Source organism: Sturnira hondurensis, unplaced genomic scaffold (assembly GCF_014824575.4).
Source record: "Sturnira hondurensis isolate 20B ecotype Veracruz unplaced genomic scaffold, ASM1482457v3 Scaffold0007406, whole genome shotgun sequence".
NCBI classification, from domain to species: domain Eukaryota; kingdom Metazoa; phylum Chordata; class Mammalia; order Chiroptera; family Phyllostomidae; genus Sturnira; species Sturnira hondurensis.
In genome coordinates this window covers 5,652,700-5,672,008 of record NW_028080037.1, presented here as the reverse complement: position 1 = coordinate 5,672,008, position 19,309 = coordinate 5,652,700, and the positions used below count along the sequence as shown (strand labels likewise).

The window sequence follows — 19,309 nt, the reverse complement described above, 5'->3', positions numbered from 1 at the left end:
ATTGGAGGCATCAGGCGTGGTGCAATGCCATCGTGAGATGGGGCTGGAGGCCCACGTTTATGAAACGAACTGTCCTCCCTCTTCCTGGTGCACACAACATTTGTGATCAGGTGCTGTTTGCCCACGCAACAGACTAGACCTTGATTTTCTAAGGAAACGGAATAGCCCTAGAAAAAAGACCTTGACATACTGACATTGGGGTTATTTAAGGAAAAGTCATGTGATGGGTTTCATTAATCAAGCCTCAGGCATGTGTACAGCATTTCTGATTACTGCTGAATAGTTTTTTTAAAAGATACAATAAAAACAAACAAACAAACAAAAAAACAGCCCTACAAATAAACGCCAAAACTTTGGAGAGGTATGTATGTGGAAGGGAGGAAAACAGATTAAAAATGGTTGGCAAAATACTGATGATTATTGAAGCCAGGCAATGGATATACAGTTCCTCCTTCTTTGATGTACATTTAAAATTACCCTAATTAAAAGCTTTAAAAATTATTGTAAGAGCAGACAACCAAAGATTTCTAGACAAGTGAAGAAAGTCTCCAATTTGAAAATAAAAATGAACAAAATCAGAAAAATAGCTCATAGGAGTAGAATAAAACTTTATATACACTAACTGCTCTGAGGTATGAGAAGGTGCTGCATTTATAAAACAGAACAGGATGCCATGAAAAGGGAACTTTCAGAATGGGAAAGAGTTCTGGAAATTAAAACTTCTATTGTCAAAATTTAAAAATTAATAAAAGGGTTAAAGATAAGACATTTCCCAGAAAGTCAAAGAAAGGACGAACAGTAAGTATGAGAGAGAAACTAAATGACATAGAGAAGTAATCCATCTAAAGTCTACGCAGTTCCACAAAGAGGACAAAGAAGGGGAAGAGGAAGACAAAACTAAAGAAGTCGTCCGAGCAGAATGTCAGACTAGAGGCCACTGGTGTCCAGCTAATGAAAAGTGCCTACACCACGCATGCATGTACACCTGAAACTTCACCTTATGAGGAATAAAAGAGTGTTGTAAAGCTTCCAGAAATAAAATAAAATCTCGTACAACTGGTAAGCAGTCAGAAGAGCAGCATACTGTTCAATAGCATTACTGGATGTAAAAATGGAGCAGGGCTTTCAAAATTCTGAAGAAACTGATTTCCAACCTAGAAGTCAGTAGTTAGAAATATCGATCAAGTGTAAAGACAACGTAAAAATGTTTTTAGACAGATAGTTATACAATCAAAAGCCCATACCTGCCCCGAAGGAAACAACAGCTTGAAATAGCCTCTTCCAGTGGCATGAAATAAAAAGTTAGGGAGGAAGGAGCCTGCTGTAGTTTAAAAGAACAACCTTTGAATCATTTTTTGGAGTCTGAATCAAACAAACCACTGTAAAAAAAATTGGTGCAGGGGAACAATTTGGAATTTGAATATAAAATGAATATTTGGTGTAACCAAGGTGTTATTCTTAACTTATTTTTAAAGTATAATGGTATTGTGGTTATATAAAAAAATGTCCTTTTTGGGAGATGCTTGGTGAATGAAATATTCGGAAGTGGAATTACATGGTATCTGTGATAAAGATACCCTGTAATGGTATATTTATTTTATTTTAAGATTTTATTTATTTATCTTCAGAGGGGAAGGGAAGGAGAGAGGGAGAGAAATATCAATGTATGGTTGCCTCTCGTGTGTCCCCTGCTGGGAACTGGCCTGCAACCCAGGCTTGTGCCCTGACTGGGAATCGAACTGCGATACTCTGGTTCGCAGGCCGGCTGTAATGCTATCTTTAAACTGCGTGAGTGACAAAAGAAGCAGATAAGTTAAAACAGGTGTGGCAATACCTGTATTGTTGTTGAATCTGGATGATGGATATATATGGACGTTCATTATATTACTCTATTTTTGTATATGTTTGAAATTTTTTTTATTAAATAAATAAATTTCAAGTACCACTGGCCACTAGTTAAGCAGCTTCTAAAATGCTGACTTGGAAAGCTAAACATAGCTCTCTGGCTTACTGCCTGTAGTACTTTCACGGGACGGAACGCTGTGAGCCATTACAAAGTGTGAGGCAGATCCGCACATACTTTTTATGTGCATATGCACAGACCGAAGTAGATTTATTTCCAAGTTACGTCAAGTAGTACCAGAAGCTAGGCTGTATTTGCTACCTGCTGTGTGTTGGTATTTGGGGTAGAGAAGCAGATTCTTTATGCAATTGACCTCCTACGTTAATAGCTTTCCTCTCTCAACGGATCATTTACTACAGAATAGATACGTTTGAGGATATCCTGCCAGTAAAGCACAGCTCCCTTGACCCATACCCACCTCCACTCCCTGGTTTTTGGCTTCCCTTTATAGCAATATTCTTTTTTTTTTTTAGCAATATTCTTCAAAGAGTTTCTTCTTAATGGTTTTTGTTCTTTCCTTTCTAGTCTCGCTTGAACTTGCTTTAGTCAGGCTTGTATCCTTATCTTGCCACCAAAACAGTTCTTTCCAAGTTCACCAGGGACTTCAAAGTCAACTCTTTATTTTACTTTACTGTGAGGAGTATTTAACATGGTTTATCATTCCCACATTCTTGAAACTTTTCAATTCGCTTGTGGGACACCCATAGGACTTCTGTCGCTGGTTGTTCCTCCCCAGTTTCGTCTTCCCTACTTCTCCACAGTCTCAGGGCCAGGACCTATTTTCAGGATCCCTTCTATCTTCTCTAACTCTCTCGTTGATCTCACCCTGTCTTGTAGCCTTAAACACCTCTGTATATATATTGATGACAGCCGAAGCCTGTCCCTGGTGTTTATTTGTATATGCACAGAATACGAGACTTTTCCTGCCCCTCCGGCGAGCTTTCCCATCTCAGTCAGTGGCATCTTTGACCTTCCCGTGCTAGCCAGAGACCTTCAGTGTTACTCCCGATTCCCCTTTTTGTTCTCCTTCACAAATGCTATGTATGTCCAGTTGGGGATGCTGCCTGCTGTACCTTCAAAGAGTCACCCAAATCTTACTACCTCTGTAAAGGTACTGCATGATTGGGCCCCTCTGTGCCTACCACTCTCCACACCTGCCGTCCTCCGCCGTCTCATGCCACGGCTGGCGTCCTTGCTGACATGCAAAAACACCCAGTGTGCTCCCACCTGGGAACCTTTGTGCTGAGACATTGTCCTGCAGATAACCCCGTGGCTTGTTCTCCTACTTTCTCAGGTCTCTGCTCAAATATCACCTTATCAGAAAGACCTTTCTTATGGTGCTCCGTAAAGTATTTTATACAAAATAAAATCCTGTCTTTTTATCTCTTTTGCCCTTTCTTTTTCTTAAAGATTTTATTTGTTTATTTTTAGAGATAGTTGAGGTAGAGAAGCAGTCTGTATGCAGTTGTCCTTCTATGTTAACAGCTAACAGGAGGGAGAAAGAGAGGGAGAGAAACATCAGTGTGAGAGAGAGACATCGCTTGATTGCCCCTCGCACACCCCCAGCCGGGGGTCTGACATGCAATGCAGGCATGTGCTCTGACTGGAAATCCAACCAGCGACCTTTTGGTTCACAGGCTGGCATTCAGTCCACTGAGCCACACCAGCCAGGGCTAAAGTTGTATATTTTTAAGGCATAAAATGTAATGGTTTGATATATTGTGGAAGTACCACAATCAAGTTAGCTAAGACATCCATCACCTCATGTTTACCATAGTTGTGTGTGTGTGTGTTGAGAACATTTAAGATCTACTCTCTTAGCAGATTTCAAATTTATAATACAGTATTATTAACTGTAGTCCTCAGACATTAGAACCCCAGAACTTATTCATCTTCTAACTGGAAGTCTGTAGCCTTTGACAAGCATTTCCCCATCTCCCTAACCCTGCAGCCCCTAGCACTACTACTTTTTGTTTCTATGAATTCAACTTTTTAAAAAGGTTTCATTTATTTATTTTTAGAGAGAGGGGAAGGGAAGGAGAAAGAGAGGGAGAGAAACATCAGTGTACAAGAGATACATCAATTGGTTGCCACTCACATGCCCCCGGTTGGGAACCCAGCCCACAACCCAGGCGTGTGCCCTAGCTGGGAATCAAACCAGCAACCCCTCAGTTCACAGGCTGGCACTTAATCCAATGAGCCATATGAGCCAGGGCGAACTCAACTTTTTTTATTTTCCAGGTATTAGTGAATTCATGCAGTATTTGTATTTCTCTGTCTAACTTGTTTCACTTAACACAGTGCCCTCAAGTTTCATTCATATTATCATAAATGGTAGAATTTCTTTCTTTCTTTCTTTTTTAATCCTCACCCAAGGACATGTTTATTGATTTCAGAGAGAGAGGAAGGGGGATGCCATCCATACTGACAGACAGGTGACCAACCATCCCAGTTTGCCTGAGACTGAGATTTCTCTGGACATGGGACTTTCAGTGCTAAAACCCAGACAGTCCTGTGCAAACTGGAATGGTTGTACAATCCAGGAGGAGGGAACAGCAAGGACAAGGCCTAGAGTTAGGAGAAGCTTGGGCATTTGGAGGAGGGACAGAATCCAGAGAGAGACAGAGGAGAAGGAAACCAAATGGAACATCTGTTGCCTCCTATGCACATCCCAACTGGGGATCGAACTTACAACCTAGGTATTTGCCCTGACCAGGAATTGAACCTGCAACCTTTTGGTGCATGGGATGATGCTCCAACCAACTGAGCCATGCAGCCAGGGTACAAGTGGTATCATTTCCTTCTTTATGGCTGGATACTGAAATTCTTTACTTGGCTGATTCATGATACATTTTGGTTCCTAAATAGTGTAAATATTTATCATATAGATATGGCTAATGATAATTATTGGAAAGAATTATGACTTAACCCAGGTACTTGGAAATACTGACAAGTTATAGTGACAGTTATGTTGTTTTAATGTTTTAAATGTACTGTTTTTAAAAAAACTGATAAATTCACAACTTCAAAACTTAAGACGGTACAGAAGTTTCTCACCTCTCTCACCTACTGTACCCCGCCTCCTAGCCCAGTTCCCTCCCCATAGACAAGTTATGTTAACATTTTCTTTTTCCTGGAGGTAATACAAGCACATACAGATACACACACACATTTTTGTTTTTCTTCTTCTGTTTTCCTACAAAGGGTGATTGGTTATACACATTCTGCATTTTGTTCAAGTGGAGTGATGGGGATAGAGTCTAAGAGATAGCCAGAGCCATCTTGAAGGGCCTTATAAGGTATTTGGATTGTATTCTAAGTAACATGGAAGCTCTTGGAGAGGTTTGAGCAGGATCTGATTTTGGAAGTTCACTATAGCTTTTGGGTCAAGAATAGACTGAAGCAAGATTTAAAGACTCTTAAACAGACTAAATAAGTATAGAAGAGGCCATTTATATAGTCAGAAGAAATTATATATTTTGGAATCTTGAACACTACCAGTGTTACTTTCCATTATGTAATTTTTCATGAAAAAGCAGCTGAGTTTAACCTGTAATCTAGGCCTCTTGGTGCCTAGGATTGAGGGAAAACTGAAGGATTGCCCCAAATGAACAGGTATCAGAGTGTAGGATCTAATTAACTATGCTCGCTTCTCAGAAGGAATTCTTAGTGACTCAATGGAATTAGATAATTAATCATTATTATATAGAGTAGACTAGAGAACTATAGTTAGAAGTATGATGTAAAGAAATGGCATGGAGAGCATACCCTACCTAGCTTATAAACTATTAATAGAAGACAACCTCTAACAGGTGGACCAGAGATTTTCTGATATCAGGGGTATTTCAGTTACTTACTGCTGTTGAACAAACCACCCCAGAGTAAGTGACTGCAATGAACAGCAATTTATAGGTTGACCGGCCTCAGCTGGGTGGCGGTTCTTTGCATGGGGAAGCCGAGGTCACACCCATAGCTTCATTCATCTTGGAGCTTGGCTGGGGCTGTAACGTTCAAGTTGGCCTCTCATCTGCCAAGTCTCTCTACACCTGACATCAGTGATCTTGGCTGAACCTCTTGACAGCACAGAAACTGGCTTTCTGATGGGAATTTTTCAAGAGGACAACTGCTTATCAAGCCTCCGCTTACATCATGCTTTGTAATGGCCAAGTCCAGAGTCATTGTGGGAGGGGACTGAATGACAGTGTGAATACCAGGATGCTTCATTCACTGAGGTCACTAATATGACAGTCTGCCACTTGGAGTCACAAGCCTTTTGAGGCTCTAAGACACTTAGAATTCTGGCATTTAAAACTGTAGAATAGTGAAGTCTGGAATCTTCCTGCCTGATGTGGTTACTTCTACATTGGACACATGCCTGCCGGAAAGCACTCCATAACTCTTATTTACCCTTCCAGAGCACCTGTTTACATCTGTTTTCTAAGAGTTCTTCTTGCCCCCATGTGAGCTCTATAAACTGCTATTCTTTTTTAAAAATAATATTTTATTGATTATGCCATTACAGCCCCCCCTTCATTCCCCTCCACCCTGCACACCCCTCCCCCACCATTCCCCCCCTTTAGTTTATGACCACGTGTCTCAAGTTCTTTAGATTCTATATTTCCCATACTATTCTTGCCCTCCCCCTATCTATTTTCTACCTACCATCTATGCTACTTATTCTCTGTACCATCTCCCCCCTTCTCCTCCTCCCACTCCCCTGGTGCTAACCTTCCATGTTCTTCATTTCTATGGTTCCACTCCTGATCTAGCTGTCCTCTTGGTTTGCTTTTGTTTTAGGTGGGGTTGTTAATAACTGAGTTTGCTGTCCTTTCACTGTTGATATTTTTAATCTTCTTTTTCTTAGATACGTCCCTTTAACATTTCATATAATAAGGGCTTGGTGATGACGAACTCCTTGAATTTGATCTTATCTGAGAAGCACTTTATCTGCCCTTCCATTCTAAATGAAAGCTTTGCTGGATAAAGCAATCTTGGCTGTAGGTCTTTGGATTTCATGACTTGGAATACTTCTTTCCAGCCCCTTCTTGCCTGTAAGGTCTCTTTTGAGAAATCCGCTGACAGTCTGATGGGAACTCCTTTGTAGGTGACTGTCCCCTTATCTCTTGCTGCTTCTAAGATTTAATCTTGGCTAATGTAACTATGGTGTGCCTTGGTGTGTTCCTTCTTGGGTCCAACTTCTTTGGCACTCTCTGAGCTTCCTGGATTTCCTGGAAGTCTATTTCCTTTGCCAGATTGAGGAAGTTCTCCTGTATTATTTGTTCAGATAGGTGTCTTCCACTTGTCACTCTTCCTCTTCCCCTTCTGGTACCTCTATAATTTGGGTGTTGGAACATTTAAAGACATCCTGAAGGTTCCTAAGCCTCTCTTCATTTTTTTGGATTCTCATTTCTTCATTCCTTTCTGGTGGGATGTTTTGTTCTTCCTTCTGGTCCATTCCATTGATTTGAGTCCCAGTTTCCTTCCCATCACTGTTGGTTTCCTGTGCATTTCCCTTCATTTCAATTAGTTTAGCCTTCATTTGTTCCTCTAATTTGTGACTAAAATCAACCAGTTCTGTGAGCATCCTGATCACCAGTATTTTGAACTGGGCATCTGATAGGTTGGCTGTTTCTTGGTCACTTAGAGTTATTGGCTCTGGGGCTTTGAGTTCTTCTTGAGCCATAATGTTTTGGTTTGTTCTCGCCTGTTATGTATGAGGGGCAGGGCCCTAGGTGTTCACCAGGGCGGAGCAACTCAGTTGCTAGGTTGTGACGCTGTATGTGGGGGCAGGGTCAAAGAGGGGCAATGGTGGTCCCCTCTGCTGCTTCCCACCGCTGGAGCCTACGCAGTCCGTCTCACTGCTCGCTCCTTTGCCTGGTTTATCTGCGTGCAAATGTGTGACTGCGGTCAGCCTGCCGCCCTGTGCCCTCACTGGGTCTTCCTGTCACAACCCCACCCCTGGGATCTGCCAACCACCGCCCGCGTGCCTGGGTTGGTCCAGAGTTTTTCTGCCCGACCCGCTCTGCCAGTTGCTGGCTCAGCCTCTCTTACCGGTCTGGCTGAATGGTTCGTTGTTGTCAGACTTCCGTACAGTTCAACTTCCTGTGTTTTGGTTGTGTTTTTGTAACTGAAACTTTGTTGTCTTTAAACTTGGTTGTACGAGGAGGCACAGTGTTTCCACCTACACCTCCATCTTGGCTGGAAGTCTGCTGTTCTTTAAAAAAAAAGATTTTATTTATTTATTTTTAGAGAGGGGAAGGGAGAGAGAGAAATATCAATTGGTTGCCTCTCACACACCCCCAGCCAGGGACCTAGCCCGCAGCCCAGGTGGGGAATTGAACTGGTGACCCTTCAGTTCACAGGCCAGCGCTCAATCCACTGAGCTACACCAGCCAGTGCCCATCTTATCTTTATACCCCTCAGCTGAAGGCCAGTCCTGGCCACCTATTCTGGGGGCATCAGTTTCTGAGACTCCAGCCAGATCTAGGAGCCCTGGTCTGGAATGGGGCAGTGGGATGCAGAGGCTGTCTGAGATGTATTAATATGAGAGACATTTGATAGCAAATGAAAGTGGAGAAAAGGGATGGTATTTCCATGGGCCACCAAGGTTGTGTTTAAGGTCTCAGAGACCTGTGAATATTTGAAACTGAGGAGCAGAGAGTTAGTAGAGAGGGAGACACTGGTAACGAAGGAGCAGGCGGAGTTGATCAAGGGAGTAGTTAGAGAGGAGGCAAAGAGGGAAGACTTAGCCTTAAATAACATGAGGCAAAGTGCCCTTCTACCTCCGAAGTAGGAGGAAAGGAAGAACAAATGAGGCGGAATACAGATTCTTGAGTTGGGAGAGAGATGAGTGTGAGCAGCTGACAGTGAGGTGGTCTGGGTCTTTTTACCAATAGGGGCAGCCAAGTGGTCTGCTTAAAGTCAAGTTCAAAACTGGTAACGGAATTTTGAAATCATCACTCCAGGGTTTTTTTCTGGGGAATAATCAAGTGATGAATGAGAACTGCCAAGCACCAGCAGGGTCCAGTTGGCGTTGGCATGTATTTTTAGCAGACAAAGTCTGCCTTTCTACCCATACCCAAACAGTGGGGCTAATGCTGGCTGCTGTTAATACAGAGTTTTGATTTTAGCCACGAATGAAATTTAAAGAAGACATTATCCTCATAGTTGTACTTAATATTAATAGTAAATAAAAAACTGATTTGTTTTCCTCTCAGCATACTTGTACCTGTCAGAAGCTTGTAATTCGTGAGGGTTGCCTCTGAAATTCAATATGAGGAGTTTTAATCAACAGCCTTTCATAGAATTTATTACACTTGGCTCATTACTTTTAGAAACTGGGCTATTATGAAAAATGAAGGCTCTCAAACCTAGCCCAGCCTTTCTTTTGCTCTCCGTGGTTTCTGCTGAGGTTTACCCCTACTCAGGTACAGTTTTTGGAAGTGGTTTGGAGCAACCAGATCACAATCATGCAATTCTGAGGTAGAAATTTGCTAACTAAACGGAAACAGATGTCACTTAAAGACCTATTTTTCTCTAAATATCAGGTTGAAAATGGGGTGTATATAGCCAGTCCACTTCAGGAACGCACAATTCTAATGAGAAAAGAGGGCGAGTCTGCAAAAAGCATTAATGAGATGCTTCTGAGCAGACTTTCCCGCTACAGAGCTTCCCCATCTGCAACGCTGGCCGCCCTCACTGGCTCCACCATCTCCAACACCCTGAAAGAGGACCAGGCAGGTATGTGCCCTTCGCTTGCCACCTGTTGCCTTGTATAGCTCCATTCAGGTGTGTGTGTGCATATATATATATTTAAAGACTATCTTGTAGAGCGGTTTTAGACTCGCAGCAAACTTGAGGGGAAAGTACTGGTATTTCCCATGTACCACCTGCCCCACACACGCATAGCTTCCCTCATCAACGTCCCGCAGCAGGTGATATATCTTTGTTACAACTGATGAGCCTACATGGACAGATCATCACCACCTGGAGTCCACAATGTACCTTAAGTTACATTCTTCAGGTTTGGATAAATGAATAATAACATATAGCCATTATTATGGCATCATACTGAGTAGTTTCACTGCCTTAAAAATCCTTTGTTCTCTTTCTATTCATCCCTCCCCGTCCCCAACTTCTGGCCACTACTGATTTTTTAAACTATCTTCATAGTTTTGCCTTTTCCAGAATGTCGTGTAGTGGGAATCATACAGAATATAGACTTTTCAGGTTGGCTTCTTCACTTAGTAATACGCATTAAATTTCCTCCATGTCTTTTCTTGGCTTGATATATAAGTAGTGAGAGCTGCCTGTGGGACTCAGGCAAGACATATTTTTAAAATTTTTGTAAGAGTTTCTTTGAGCCAGACCGATGACACATGCCAGCAAGCAAGACCTCAGCTGCTCCCCAGGCTCTGCTTTTCATTGAGGACTTACAGGGCATCTCAGAAGCACTTCCCTTCACACGATTCACTTTCCTCTCTCTTTCTAGTCATTGTCCAGTTTTTTAAATTCCAAGCTAATACACGTTGTTGGCTGTGGATGTGAATTAGCATGAATCTGTAATAATTCAAAACAGCTTTGTCTTTAACTGTAAATACCTTCTCATTACTGTTAGTATAAATTAATTGATTTCATGTAAACATATCTACCCTTCATAAATGTAAAAAGCTTTTACTGAGCATTGTCTTCTCCAAATACAATCTTGACCAAGCAAGTGAGAGGCAAACCTCCTACAGCAGATTGCTTTTTCTTGAATTTATCGTTTAGTGTTTGTATTTTAATATTTTGGAATGGATAATATGTTTAAAGAGTTTGAAAGTAAAAACAACATAAAAAGCTGTATGTAAAGAACTCTTGGTGTATTCTATATTTTGCCCCTACTCTGCCCCCTATAGGTAACTATATTAGTTTTTTATCCTACAAAGTTTCTTTATGCAATACAATTAAAGACAAATTTGTGTTCTTATTTTCCTCCTATTCTTAATAAATGTTAGCCTACCAAACACACTGTTCTATATTTTTAAAGCAGAAATTCTACTGGGTGTAACAAGCATTTAAGGGGTTCATAAACATGCTCCCTCCCAGTTTTTAATGTATCCATCATAATTTTCATCAGATTTTTGAGGTCATCTATGGCCCCAAAAAGGTTAAGAACCATACTTTTTAAGATTTTATTTATTTTTAGAGAGAGGAGAAGGCAGGGAGAGAGAGAGGGAAACAATGGTTTGGTCTCTTGTATGCACCCAACTAGAGACCAAACCCGCAACCCTGGCATGTCCCTTGGTTGGTAAGGCAATGGTGAACTTTCCCTTTGCAGGTTGACCCCCAGCCAGCTGAGCCACACCAGTCAGGGCAAGAAGCATTCTTCTTGAGGAGTTTCTATATTCCATTCCAACTGTGTGAATTTATGCCAAATCATCAGCTGCAGTAAAAGCTGAGTCTGGAGAAAGATGTCATAGAAAAGTGTATTTGAATTAATGTGCTTAATTAATGTAATGCAATTTTATGCTTTAGTCCTTTCATATATTGAAATGTTAGGGAGAGAAAATATTTAATTAATTTATTATGAGACTATCAAACTAAATACTTACCAGTTTATAGTAGAATTTAAGAAGGTTAGTATTTTATTTCCATAGATTTCTGTTATGTCAAGTGTAAGTGGGGAAATTGTTAATAGCTGTTATTACCTGGGCTTGTAGAAAACTTGTGCAATAGGAAATACTTTTAGACCATAGTTCTTTTTACCTAAATAAACGTTTTCTTGACAAGTTGAAGGTTGCATCTGGGTTTGTCCCTTGATGAAAGGAGAAAGCTGAACCCACCCTGAACAACAGAAACACTATGGGCGTGCTCGTTGGGCCACAGAGCCTGAGCAGAACGTGAAGGAAAGTTCCGGAGGCGGGGGCACATGTAGAATTTCTCGAAGATAGAAATCATGTGTTCTAGATGCATGAGCTTATCGTACTTACGGATACATCCTGTGTGTATTCATTTGACATGATGGAGCTACATGAAAATTCACCATCTGCAGGCTAAGAGATTTCTGACGATTCAACATTCAGAGGGTGGAGAATTTTCTATGGGGCTAAACTAGTGCCTGTTACCATGCTAACAAGAGTACTTCTGTTAAAAGCACCTTGGTGAAATGTTATGCTCACAGTATTGCTAACTTGCCAATCATACCCCTTTGGGTTTCCTATCTCTGGGACCTTAGCCCTTCTGGACTTATGTCCTGAACAAAGAATATACGGGTTGGGGCCTGGAGTTTTAAAAAATAGAGCTTTTTTGGGGGGGAGCACAAGCATTCAAGGCAAATACCACACAGATCAGGTGTTATTTTTCTAAGCTAAACCATCTAAAGATGATTTTACATCTAGGCAGTTGTGTTTTGTTCCCCAACAGCTTCCCAGGCAAAGCACTGACATTCTGTTGCCGTCGCCAGTCCTCCCTAGACTAATATAGAAAATCCTTAAATTCCCTGTGAGTCTTCAGATCTGCCAGGAAGGGAGTTGGAAATACACTTTATGCCTCTTGGGTAGAAATGAGTATTTTCTTAATGATACTTTATGTCACTGACCCTTAAAAAAGAAAATTTGTAATGGGTTATCATAAATCATACAGGTATAAAATTATTTTGAGATAGATATTGTGAAAGCTTCAGTTAACTAGTTATAGTTTGAAATTTCTGGCTGGTTACATGCTCAAAGCTATTTGTAATGAGTGTAATGTCAGGAACCTGTTCAGAATTTGCTCTGTGTAAAATGCAAAGATCTCGGTCGGAGCAGCGTGTCCTGGGCAAACACAAGCAGCTGGATTCTTTTATTCTGAGATTTAGTCCATGTGAAGGTTTATTCTTTTGAAAGAATTTTTAGAGGCGCAGGCACATTGGCCATTGGGAACACCTTCGAGAGCTGTTGCATATCAGGGGGCTTGAGGCCAGGCAGAGAGCCACGAGATTATCGTATTTTCCTTAGCTTATCACTTCTTGTTGTGTTTTCCAAATCTGGGTATATGTCCTTGTGTGAGCTAGGGACCCGTCCTGATCCTCAGGTCTGTTTTGGTAATTGGAGTGATCTGTGTCAAATATCCCCACTCACTATTTGCATTCCTTTCGTCAGCAAATACTAGCTGTGGGCTACCTCTAAAAATGCTGCGGAAGACGCCCATTTACACCTGTGGCACGTACCTGGTGATGCTGGTCCCACCTCCGGGGGGATCAGGCAGCTCTGCCACCCGCTCTCTTTTTGGGGGAACAAGTGGTTTGTCGTCTTTAAAAAGTAAGTGAATTTTAATTTGGGGCACTTTTCTCAATTTGTCTCCAACTCTGAAACTTAAGGCTTTTCTGTTGATGATTTTAAACTTACTCTCTTAAATAGTTGCTTGCAATAGCTTTTCGATAACAACAGAAAAACCTATCAATATAGTCACAGGTGAGGAGGAATTTAGAATGTAAGATTTATAGATGGTATGATAGTATACTACTGAAAGCTATTGCCCTATAAAATTACTAGAAATAATAATGAGTTCAGGAAAATTTTAGGAAAATAAATAACGTATTGTTACATTATTTACATTATCTACTCACTGTGATAGAAGTCCAAAGGTATTAAAATAGTAAGTGAAATGCCTCCATTTTAGGACACCTGCATTAAACCAAAATGTATAATACAAAATAATGTATACAAAAATTAATTAATGTTATGGATACATATATTTTTATAAAAGAGGAAGGCATACTAGAATAATTAGTGAGATTTTTGGCTTCAGAGTGGACAAATAGTTAAATGAGAGAAAATATAGAATAAAAAATGTTTCTTTCGCGTTGCCATTTTCTAGCTTTCTTCATCATTTAACTCCTCTGGGCCTCAGTTTTCCCACTTGTAAACAAATAAAAGAATAATAGTATCTCACACTATTTTTTGGTGACCATATACCATAAGGTAAGTTAAAGTATTTTGAAAAAAAAACAAAATAAATTGTTCCTTTTATGTATGGTAACTTTTGGGGGAGTTCTTTTTTTCTTTGAAATTTGTTTAGGCACATAAAATTAAAATGTTTTAAAATCCATTTACTTGTTTTCATTTCCCAACACTTCATATTCTGTCCTCTTAAACAATTTGTTTATAGTAATTTCATTTAAACATTATATTTCATATTTAGGTTTTTAAAAAGCATGTCATACTCTAGCTTAAGCTTGCAGATATAAATTTGACCTCAGCAGTTTTAAAAAAATTATCTAAGATCAACTTGAACTTTAGGCCATTTTCACTAGTTGCATATGTTTGGAATTTAGATATGCATAATAACTCCAAAACTCTTTTGCCTTCAAATCAAATAGGTTTGACTTTTTTTTTCAACAGCTTGTTTTCTCTAACAGTTTGTGTGACCAGAATGTCCCCTTTCGCCCTTGGGTAAATAATGTAAATTTATTATGAGTCTCTTTAAAAAAAAACAATCTTTATTGAGATCTAACTTACCACCATAAAATTCATCCTTTTACATATAAAGTTTACGTATAAACTTTACGTATAAAGTTTAGTGGTTTTAGTATATTTGCAGAGTTGGGCAACAGCACCACTATGTAATTTTAGCTCATTTCCATCCCTCCAACAAGAAAACCCATACCCATGGGTAGTCGCTCCCCTCTCCTCCATCATTCTTGTCCCCTGGCAACCGCCAGCCCACTGTCTGTCTCTATGGATTTGGCTCTTTTGGCCTTTTCATGTATATGGAGTTGCACAGTATGTGTGCTTTTGTGACTGGGTTTTTCTTTAACTGGATGTGGTTGAGCTTCATCCATGTGGTAGCATGAATTATTACTCTGTTCCTTTTTATGGCTGAGTCATATTCCACTGTGTGGATATACTCCCATTTTGTTGACACTGGGGTTGTTTCTACTTCTTGGCTGTTTCGAATAACTGATGTACAGGTTTCTGGGTGGACACGTTTTCATTTCCCTTGGGTACATACACTGGAGAACTCTGGGTCCTACCCTAACTACAAGGCTACCCTTTGGAGGGCCTGCCGAACTGTTCCCCAAGAGGGCTGCACTATTTTCTGTTCCCGTGAGCAATGTAAAATGGCTCCAATTTCTCTATATCCCTACCAACATTTGTTATTTTCCATTTTTTTTAATTATAGCCATTCTACTGGGTATGAAGTGGTATCTCATTGTAGTTTCGATTTGTATTTCCCCAATGATTAGTGTGTTGAACATCTTTTCTTGTGCTTATTGGCCATTTGTATATCTTCTTTTGAGAAATACCTATTGCAGTCCTTTGGCAATTTTTAAATTGAACTATTTGTCTTTTTATTGACCGCTTGTCTCATTAAACCCTTTTTTGGCCTCCGAGTCATGGCTTTTTCTCTCAGTTGAAAGTGACCCCATTTGACTGGAGCAGGCCTGTGCAGGGCTGTTTTCTTCATGAGAATGCAGCTTACACCATGATTCTATTTTAGACCAACATATCAATAAACGCTGAAATTCCTTCTGTGTCCGGTTGCACACTGTCATGGGGGGTGAGGGAGGGCTCCTCGGTACGTAGAAGTGGCGCCTGCTCACAGTCGGGTTGGGAAACACGGTGAGGGGGTGAGAGACGGCCGGGGAGTGATGCACGGTGCCCACCACTGCCCGACCGTGGGGGCACGTGTTCGTGCTGCAGATTCGGAAAGAAACGGCCGTTGTCCAGTGGGGGGCGGAAGGGAGAGACTGAATAAGGTCTTGAGTTTAAATCACGAAAAATGGGTATTATTCATGTAAGTGGCACATGCATGGTGAGCACAACAAAAAAGAGATTTGCGAAAGATCATTTTGTTGCTGTGCAGAATGAAACAGAAGACTATAGAGCAGAAACAAAGACTTTAGTTAGATTATAACTCACAGCAGGCGTGATGGGGATCTGGGTCACCAAGGTGACAGGGGTCAGAAAAACGAGCCCCAGTGGCACAGTGCTCAAATTTTATGTTTGAAAGTGGGGAAGGAAAGGCTGTGAATTACTGCAGCTAGTACATATGAGCTGGTGTGGGTCCTGGACACATTTTAACTTGTTTAATCTTCACAAGAACCGTGTAAGGCTGGCACTTTTATTATCTCTGGTTTACACATGAGGAAATTGAGAGGTTCAGTACATTTCCCAGGGTCACACAGAAGCGGTAGAGCCGGGACTGAAACCCAGACACCTGGGGCCCGTGCTTGTCATCACGCGTTATCCTGTGTTCAGGAAAAAGGCCGAAGCGTCTCCAAGTTGTAGAGCCACTGTTTGGAACTGAGCGGTGTGTCTGCTAACCTTTGCTGAGCACCAACTATGTGTAGAGTATTTCTCATAAAATGTTAACCTTGTGTCGGTAGTGATAATAACTCGTTTTGCAATTACCCTTTTGATAACCCATATTTAAAAAACTTTTATGCAAAAGTTTCCATTTAAAAAACACTAAAAAAATATGGTTTACTATTTAGAAAGATATTTGTGAGGGGTTTTTTTGTGGTCTTATGTGTGTGTTTTGTCTCCTCATTGTTACCATCAGTAGACAACAAAAAATATGTGGTTTTTATGAAAGTCTTGTTAAGTGCCTAAAGCTGAAACTGTAAAAAGTAGACTGACAATCACTCTAAGGCTTATTAAACAGCTTAATGTTTGTTCCCAAAGTCCTCGCCTCCAGCCTGGTGTATAACATTTCGGATGGTCAGTTCACAAGCCGTGCTGATCTCATAGATGCTGCTGGAAGCTCCCTGGGGCGCGGTGCTCTTGTACCAGGACTGGGTAAGGAATAAACGCCACATTTCTTCGGGAAAGTCGGCGTTTTAGCAGCGTGTCTCAGAAAAGTCTTGCCAGTCTTTGTGGTGTTCTAGTTTCCCTGAAAGAAAGGTTTTTTTATACTGCTGTATAATTTTGAGGATTAATATAAGAAATTGCCATGTGAAATTCCTCTGCATACTGTCTGTTAGGTTGTCTGATGATGATGCCTATGACAAATCCTTCAAAGTTCAAAGTTTGAAATTTTTCAAAGATTTATTTCCTGTGAGGAATTGTTGTGCTTCTCATAGCCAGAAAATTAGCATTATGTACTATTTTCTCTTTGCCTTGTCTCCTAGGAAGCTCATATCTCACCTTTTTTTTTTTTTTGCTCTGTTGCTGAGGCTTTTTTGGGGTATTATGTTAATTAGTCCTGTTGCACCTGGGTTTTAATGTAAGCCACTTGAATCTTATATGGAATTTAAAAGGTCGTGTAGAAGTCAGTTACTGAGTCAGTCTCTTCCTCGAGACCTCTCCCATTCCCCCAGAGGAGCTGAGCAAACCGGAGATTGAGTGCTGCCTTTTTGCTCAACCTCAGCCTAATGCTTTGCCAAGGAAGCGTACGGGAGCAGGATGCAGACTGTTGGCGCGGGGGGCCTTGCCACCAGCAGTGCTGGTGGGAACCTTGTGTACGGGCAGATGATGACATGGCAGCCGAATACAGACGCTCTTTTTGCAGGTGCCTGTTACGACACCGTGAACAACATGCTGTGGACCTGTTCGAACGACTACATCGATCAGTGGTGCAATCCTGGGAACCAGGCCTTCCATTACGTCTGCCAGAGGCTCGGGGTCAGCCACATCATCACGGAGCCCAAAGGTGAGGCACGCTCGGTCTTCCAGGAACAACTGTCCCCCAGGACATAGTAGAGAGGACTGCAGCATGAGTAAGTGGGACGTGGCCCAGGCGACAACATGGGTCAACACCCTTCCTTTTTGAACTTAGAAACCAGAAATCCTTATTGTCGATTGGCTTATGACTAAGGAAATAGTGTATAAGTTAGTAGAGCTTTTCTGATGGTCCATAGACTTTTTTTTTAAAACAGGAAAATTACGTTTCTTCTGCCATTGTCAAATCTTTGGTACAAAATTGATTCTTGTACTTGGCTCAGGATTATATGCTGCTGTAATGTTTTACATTGACATTTATTTATATACAAACTTATAATTGGGTAGAATTGCCAATGAAGGATCTTTATATTTCTCAATATAAATACTAAGATTCTTAATATTAAGTTAATATTTTTTGTATTCAAAATGTGTTTATTGGGATGGTTCCCCCCTCATCTTGATTTGGGTGCTTTGAGTGCCACTTTGTTCTGAAGGAATAGCCTCTGTCGGCTTTGCTGTTCCTCCCGCAGGCTGACAGGGGACAGGGGACAGGCAGCACACAAAGCTGCCATCTGTGCAGGGCTAGAAGCAGTGGTGATGTCCTACCATTCCGGGTACTTCCCATCCGTGAGGCGAGCCTGGGGGCTCTGTACCAGGGGCCTCTTCCTGTGTTTCTTCTTCCCTTGCAGAGACAGATGAAGGAGGTCCTTAGCGAGAGGCATGTTGTCATGGGGTGGTTGTCACTGCCAGAAAACAATAGTAGGTTAATATCGACTTAAAATCCCATGACATCAAAGTCAACTATGGTGGTATGGAGGAGTGAGTGACTCAGCAAATTCTATCCCCATAAAACAATGCTAAAACTGGCAAAATCTCAAAAGCAACTATTTCTAGGCTCTGAAAATTGACAAAAGGCATATTGAGAAGCGGGTATTTATAAAAAACACTGAACTTTGGGTTAGAACAGTGGATGTTGTGGTGTTCTTAGCTGGGGATGCTCCTTTCTCCCACTTCCAGCTTTGTCAGTATAGTAATTCCACCAGGTTGGGGCAGATTCTGGCATCTTGGCTGCCAGAACGGGCTGACTTGATTTGGAGCAAAGAGTGGAAAACACTCGTGCCCGGCAACACCATCAGTATCGGTGGTAGTCTTGGTGGCAAACAGAGGATACCAGTGGCTCTGCTAGACTCATTTCCATCGTTCTGCTCAGGGCAAGCAGTGAACGAGCAGGCTAGCCAGAAATTCACTAGGGAAATCTGGGTAGAAGAAAGCTGCAGGGGGCTTGGTAAGCTCCCCACAGAAGCCTGAGGAGACCCACGCTGTTCACCCAGGCCTGGCTGAGTGTGAGCCTGCGGAGATGTGAAGAGGAGCTGGCAGAAAGTGAAAACCAGGGCAGAGTGTAAAACTGCCAGAACTTTAGCCCTGGCTGGTGCAGCTCAGTGGATTGAGCGCCGGCCTGCAAACCAAAGGATCAAGATTCAGTTTCCATTCGGGGCACATGCAGGCCAGTTCCCGGCCGGGGATGCATGAGAGGCAACCAGACATTGATATTTCTCTCCCTCTCTCCTTCCCTTCCCCTCTAAAGATAAGTAAATAAAAAATATTTTTAAAAAATTTAAAAAAACCTGCCAGAACTTTGATGTGCTCCCCCCAAACATGCAGAGCCTCCCAGGGTAGAAGGCGTTTGAGCTACAGGCATGTGACCACAACCTCTGACTCACGGGGTAATCCCAGGGAAGGCAGGCTTAAAAATAAAAACAAGAATAATAAAAATAAACAA

The 19,309-nt window shown here is 41.4% G+C and overlaps 1 protein-coding gene across 7 annotated transcripts in view; it reads left to right on the top strand.

Annotated features, from left to right (window-relative positions):
- HECTD4 (HECT domain E3 ubiquitin protein ligase 4) overlaps positions 1-19,309 on the top strand; it is a 156,770-nt gene that overhangs the window by 49,202 nt on the left and 88,259 nt on the right. For all 7 annotated transcript variants that reach the window (XM_037052132.1, XM_037052130.1, XM_037052131.1 and 4 more), the window contains exons 8-11: positions 9,451-9,643; positions 13,024-13,182; positions 16,552-16,665; positions 17,378-17,518. In XM_037052132.1, coding sequence (XP_036908027.1) covers positions 9,451-9,643; positions 13,024-13,182; positions 16,552-16,665; positions 17,378-17,518 — 607 coding nt within the window. The remainder of the gene's footprint in view (positions 1-9,450; positions 9,644-13,023; positions 13,183-16,551; positions 16,666-17,377; positions 17,519-19,309) is intronic.